At 40.2% G+C, this 7,179-nt stretch overlaps 1 protein-coding gene across 1 annotated transcript in view; it reads left to right on the top strand.

Annotated features, from left to right (window-relative positions):
* Window positions 1-7,179, top strand: part of LOC109968814 (dystrophin-like) — a 345,011-nt gene that overhangs the window by 47,664 nt on the left and 290,168 nt on the right. Inside the window, 1 exon segment of the mRNA XM_020615347.1 lies at window positions 1,318-1,514. Within this exon segment, the coding sequence (XP_020471003.1) occupies window positions 1,318-1,514 (197 nt within the window).

Here is a 7,179-nt window from a genome sequence, read left to right on the forward strand (position 1 = left end):
TTTAGTATATTACTTGTGTGGTGTAGAAGATAATTATTTAAGAATGTAATTATGTAAGAATGTTAACACTGTTATAATCTTTTTTTAGTATAATACTTGTGTGGGTAGAAGTGAATCATTTACTGCTTGCAAACCAATGATGGTAAGATGATGTCATGGGGTAGGACTGGATAAGTCTGACTTCTTCCTACTCCATTCAAGCATGTACTAGGTATAAGCAAATTGATATTGGATTAGCATTTGTTGGATATGTGTAAAATTATGTGTTGACATATCAACTGTCTTTACATGCTTGAAAGAATAAATCAAATCAAATCTGTCCGTCTCCCTATGTTATACACACCTACTAGCACAAGTCTTTATTGGAAAGCATGCACAGTAAGCACACAATAATTTCTCTTACTTTGTGTCTGGCTGGTTTCCTTTCTGTCTTCCTGTGCCTGTTCTTCCATTGTCCTCTCCTCTCATCACGTGTACATTAACTGACTATTTCTGTCTCTTTCCATCTTTTTCCCCCTCCCCTTTTTCTGGCTTACTCCTCTTGCTCAACTTAAATCGTTTTCCTATTTTATTTGTATCTGTGTCTCAATCTCTCTCTTGGTGTTCATTTATCTTCTGTGTTATGCCCTGCTGTGATCTGTCTCTATTAGTTTCTCCCTGGGCTGAGTGGCCATGCCACAGGCTTTTGGCCTCCCTTCTTGAAATCACCATTCTGCTATACGTCTCCTCCACCTGTCAGAAAAGCTTGCTGGGATCTAATTTAGTTGTAATATTGAGGACACTCAGGCTGACTCACACACATTGGTGCTATGAAAAATAAAAAGCAGCATAAGTAAAGAGCACAAAGAAAAATGACTTGTAGTTAAAAAACTGTCTGCTGCATCACCCTGCAGCTTCTAAGATGAACATCACTTATTGTTACCCCCAGAAATATACACATGCATATAGTTTTTATGCTCCATCCAACTGGAACAACTTGCCCAAGTCTCTGAAATTGTTTTTTTCCCCTAGGGCTGCAACTACTCCTGGCAACCCCCAGTCCTACAAGCCTGTATACTGTACCACCGGCTTCTACTATTCACTACTCACCCAGCAAGATGGGATGGGTTGTAACTTAAAATAGAACCAGTGCTTTGCAATATGATGCGACTAATAAAGCAAGTTTTGCTAACCGTATTGTCTTGTGACAAGTTAATGGGGAACTCCACAGATTTTACAAATGAAAATAATTTTACTCACCATGAGGAGTCCTTCTCAGCTTATAAAACAAATGTATAATAGGTCAAATTTCTTCATTCTGTGGTTTCTCTTCCTCAGATGTGGCGGTGCCTCACCCTGACAAGAAGAGTATCATCATGTACGTGACGTCACTCTTCCAGGTGCTTCCCCAAAGTGTTTCCATGGAAGCCATCCAGGAGGTGGAGACACTGCCGCGGGCAACCCCAGTCAGCGTCTGTCATGTGATAACAGAGGAGCACTACCGGATCCAGACCCAACAGCGCTTCTCCCAGCAGGTTAGACACACAAACACACACATATAAACTTATTGTTTCAGCCCCCCCACCGTTGCTGTCTGTTATGCTATGGCTGCCAAGTAACACTGAGCTATGGCTCATTGTTTTCAGTTTTCATAAATTTTCACTCAAAACTATTTGGATTTAGTATAAGATGGAGAGGGTTTAAACCAATTTTCATCCAGGTTTTATGTCCCCAGCTAGTAAAATGTTTTTTCTGATGCAAGAGGAAGTTCATCACTGTGGTTTACACTAATCAGAGCACCTCTTGTGATTTAGTAATAGGAAGTGAAACAGGGAAAACTAGCTCATTTACTGTGATATATAAAGCTTCGTCCAAACATACACCTTATTTCATTTTCACACGCCATTTTTTTTTCACCTGTACCACTGCTCCTCCTTGCACATGAAGTAATAAATACTGTGCAAGGATTATGCTGCTTTCTGTTAATATGCTGTCCTAAAAGCTATAACTATGTTAGCTATGTAGCTAACAGACATTAATATAGTAATGTGAATGCATAGAAAAATTGGACATTTTAGGGGAAAACCAAAAATTATTGGCCCTAAACATTGTCATAGAAGCATGGTGTCCTGTTACCATAGTAACCCGTCCTTGCTGCTTCTGTGGTAGCACATTTTGAAATGACCTTCCTGTCAGTCATCATGGGAACTGCAGCAGTGGAGTGATAGATGCATCTTTACAGTGACTTTTGTCATTGTGTACGTGTTGTAACTGTTTCTGTGACAGTCATACAATATATTCCCTGTGAGCTTTGCTCTGCATGCAGTGTGCTCAGCTATACACACACACACACACACACACACACACACACACACACACACACCTTTACTTTGTTGAGATAACACTCCCATTAAATAATATTCCAGTAGACTCTATAGTATTGCACATTATTCAACTAAATGACTGCAGGTGCTTATATGCTGCACATTATTAGCTCCAGAATAGGATTATCAAATCCAGTTACAAAATGAGTGTGCACTCCTAAACATCAACACCCCCATCCTGCTAACATGCCACTTAATCAAGATTACTAAGTGGGCTTGTGAAATTCTCAGCAGGATGCTTGCTCTCTTGTAGTGTTTGAGTGACACTTAAAGGGTTGAAAGAAAACTGAGATATAACCCTTTCAGGCACTGTATGGTGGCAGCCCCAAGAACAGAATTAATCAGATATATTCTGCAGCGATTAAGAGATCTTTGAGAATAAATTTGATACTGAACAGTTGGGTTACAGTATTACTGTGACGACACTTTCATTTTTAATTAAGGTGCTAACCAGCAGGCACACAGGTTTACAAGCATGGTTAAAAAAAATGTAAGAAAAACCCTGCTGGATTCTGTTTTTTTAATGATAAATTGGATAATGAACAGTTTGATAGCATATTTACTTCTCAGTGGTACCATAAACTGTGAGTGGGTCCCCTGGAGGCCCCAGCAGCAAGGAGATTATCACAGCCATTTTAATCAAAAGACATGATTAAGAGGAGAACTGCTTCTGAGTTGGCAGAAGGTTTATCTGTGGAGTTTCAGTGCTCAGAACCTTGCATGAAGTCAACTTCTAAGAACAGTATCCAAGAAGAAATTTGTGACCGGGCCAATATGCAGGCCTATGTAACCCAGACACTAAAGTTTTAGTGCATCTCAAACCCACAAAATAGCATCCCTCCCATTTGCAAGAAGTCAAATGTGTACAGACTCCACAAGTACTGGGTTACCACACACATACAGTGGTGTGAAAAAGTGTTTGCCCCCTTACTGATTTTCTTATCTTTTTGCATGTTTGTCACACTGTAATGTTTCAGATCGTCAAACAAATTTATATATTAGTCAAAGATAACACAAGTAAACACATCATGCAGTTTTTAAATGAAGGTTTTTATTATTAAGGGAAAACAAAATCCAAAACTATATAGCCCTGTGTGAAAAAGTGTTTGCCCCCTAAACCTAATAACTGGTTGGGCCACCCTTAGCAGCAACAACTGCAATCAAGCATTTTCGATAACTTGCCATGAGTCTTTTACAGCGCTGTGGAGGAATTTTGGCCCACTCATCTTGGCAGAATGGTTGTAAGTCAGCCACATTGGAGCGTTTTCGGGCATGAACTGCCTTTTTAAGGTCATGCCACAGCATCTCAATTGGATTCAGGTCAGGACTTTGACTAGGCCACTCCAAAGTCTTCATTTTGTTTTTCTTCAGCCATTCAGAAGTGGACTTGCTGGTGTGCTTTGGATCATTGTCCTGCTGCAGAACCCAAGTTCGCTTCAGCTTGAGGTCACAAACGGATGGCCGGACATTCTCCTTCAGGATATGTTGGTACACAGCAGAATTCATGGTTCCACTTATCACAGCATGTCTTCCAGGGCCTGAAGCAGCAAAACAGCCCCAGACCATCACACTACCACCACCATATTTTACTGTTGGTATGATGTTCTTTTTCTGAAATGCGGTGTTACTTTTACGCCACACATAATGGGACACACACCTTCCAAAAAGTTCAACTTTTGTCTCGTCTGTCCACAGAGTATTATCCCAAAAGTCTTGGGGATCATCAAGATGTTTTCTGGCAAAACTGAGACGAGCCTTTATGTTCTTTTTGCTCAGCAGTGGTTTTCGTCTTGGAACTCTGCCATGCAAACCATTTTTGCCCAGTCTCTTTCTTATGGTGGAGTCATGAACACTCACCTTAACTGAGGCAAGTGAGGCCTGCAGTTCTTTGGATGTTGTTGTGGGGTCTTTTGTGACCTCTTGGATGAGTTGTCGCTGTGCTCTTGGGGTAATTTTGGTCGGCCGGCCACTCCTGGGAAGGTTCTCCAGTGTTCCATGTTTTCGCCATTTGTGGATAATGGCTCTCACTGTGGTTCGCTGCCGTCCCAAAGCTTTAGAAATGGCTTTATAACCTTTTCCGGACTGATAGAGCTCCATTATTCTCTTTCTCATTTGTTTTTGAATTTCTTTGGATCTCGGCATGATGTCTAGCTTTTGAGGATCTTTTGGTCTACTTCACTTTGTCAGGCAGGTCCTATTTAAGTGATTTCTTGATTGCGAACAGGTGTGGCAAGAGAAATTGAACTCAGGTGCGATAAACCAGTGTTTTGACAGGGGGGCAAACACTTGTTCACACAGGGATCTATAGTTTTGGATTTTGTTTTCCCTTAATAATAAAAACCTTCATTTAAAACCTGCATGATGTGTTTACTTGTGTTATCTTTGACTAATATATAAATTTGTTTGACGATCTGAAACATTACAGTGTGACAAACATGCAAAAAGATAAGAAATCAGTAAGGGGGCAAACACTTTTTCACACCACTGTATATTCTGCAAACACACAAAGAGACATTGGGTTTTTCCACAAGAATGAAAATTTATTCGAGTCACTGTACAAGTTAACAGTGAAACAATGTTTAAAAAGGCCTAACACCAGGAGCTAAAATCCTACCTTTGAAAAGAAGCTACTGAGCCCCTCAATAAATATAGTGCAGAACAAGGATAATGGTCAAATAATGGATAAATGGTCAGAGTCAACAGGTTGGAAAGGAACCATTAAATAAACACTACAAGTCAATTAACCACAAATCAACAAACCAAACATAAGAGGGTCTTGCCTCCCTGTACATTAAACCATTCACATACTGTTCCCACACCATAAAACTGACCAAATCCTACTTGGGAACAATACAATAAACAGGAAATGTAAGGATAAGTAAGCTTCTTAACATAAAAGCAGGCAAAGCCAAGCTAAGCAAAGCAAAGCAGCAGTGGCTATCACTCCTGCAAAGAGTAAAGCCACTGTTAAACAGCATAAAAATGTCAAAACAATTAAAACCAATGGCACTGAAGATTACCTTGGGTATGTGTCACACTGCGGCTTCTTAGCACAACATGTGCAATGGACGCCAACTTCTGCAGAACTACGCTTACATCAATTATCACCCATGGAGAGGCATGCGGTAATCCCCTAAACAGTCTAGAAGAAAAACAAACTAATTAACCATTTATGCCACAGCAAATCTAATATACAATCAGTTCTCTGGACATACCTCAAAGAAAAGCAGGACACAGATCAATGGAGGTGGATTCACTTCAAGAACAATCACAACAGCAGCCAGCACAGCAATTGCTTATCACAACAGCTTCTCCAGGGGTGGTATTTATATCTAAAATTAACCCAGCAAATTGTTCACCTGGTGGTATAGGCATGGCCAACCTACCGACAAAATGGCACCAAACTGCAAGATTAAACTCCAAACATGAAAAGAAGCCTGAGGAATATTGGCAGCACATTCTTTGGTCAGATAAAACCAAAATAAATAAATGAGTTTGGATCAGATGGGTCCAGCACGTTTGGCATGACCAGTACTACCACAGTGACTGCACACAGTAGTGCTGACATGGAAGTGGGAGTGCTTCACACTGACCCATACAGACAAAGAGCAGCAGAGCAGGTTTAAAGGATAAGGTCAGTTATTTTCTATTTTAACAGGATTTTCATCAGTCCCCTTACAGAGACTAAAACCAACAATGATTTGCCTCTACTTACTGTTTGGTTTTGTGGCTCATTTTCTGGTACTAAACAGTGATTTTGTGTGTTCATATTTACTAAGGAGTTGCAATGGGGATTTACGGCAGAGAAACAGAAGAAATATGGCACCTCAGGAATTTGTGTGTCTGGTCTCATGCAATATGTATTTTAAGGCATTCTCCTTCAGTGATGCAAAAATCAGGGAGGAGAAAATGGAAATGTGCTGTATACAAATACCCCCAGCACCTGATTTACCACCACAGTGACAGAGAGAACTGCAACTGAAATTTAACATCAGGAGGAAGCAGTTGTAAAATTTATGGCCCTGCTCTCAGCATGGCAGCTGTTAGTCATCTGAGACCCCGTCAGAACACTTTTGAGGAGCAAGAGGGTATTTGTAAATCACATGACTCACCAGAGGAGAATGTTAAGGATGTACAGGCTTTCAGGTCAAAACACGCTTCGGTTACTGAACAAAATAAAAGATTATTTGACTGGCAGGACAGCAGGGGCCCGTTTCAAGAAGGAGGTTTAACAAACTCAGAGTTCAAACCTGAACTCTGAGTTGACTTACACAGAGTTGGAAAACTTGGAGTTTTCGGTTTCAGAACAGCTGAAAAGAATTGGTTTAATCGACTCTGAGTAGTTTGACTCAGATTTAGGCGCATGCCATGCAACTATAAAAAGCCCTGAACAATGGAGTGAAGACATTACGAGTCACCATGGCAACAGGACCAAGCAAAAATAGGTCTGCGTTTTTTCCCCGACAGAAATGGATGTGCTACTACAAGCATATAGTGACTACGAGCCCATATTTCGTAAAAAAAAAAAAAAGCAACACGGCTGCAGCGGCGAAAGAGAGAGAGTTAGCTTGGGGGAAAATAGCTGCCCGAGTCAATGCGTACGTTTACATTTTAATCATACAGTGTTCGGTGTAAGTAATTACTAAATAATGTTAGTAATGTTATTATTTGTCACTTGTAAAGTAAGGAATGGTTCTTAATTCTTCAATAATTGAATGAGTAACTTCAGTAATTGCATAAAATACCGATTTTTTGACGAATTAAAAGTGCAGTTTTATGTCCACCCTTTCTTAAAATTCCTATTGTGGTTGATATG

The sequence above is a fragment of the Monopterus albus genome, unplaced genomic scaffold, assembly GCF_001952655.1.
Source record: "Monopterus albus unplaced genomic scaffold, M_albus_1.0 scaffold163.1, whole genome shotgun sequence".
Taxonomy (NCBI): domain Eukaryota; kingdom Metazoa; phylum Chordata; class Actinopteri; order Synbranchiformes; family Synbranchidae; genus Monopterus; species Monopterus albus.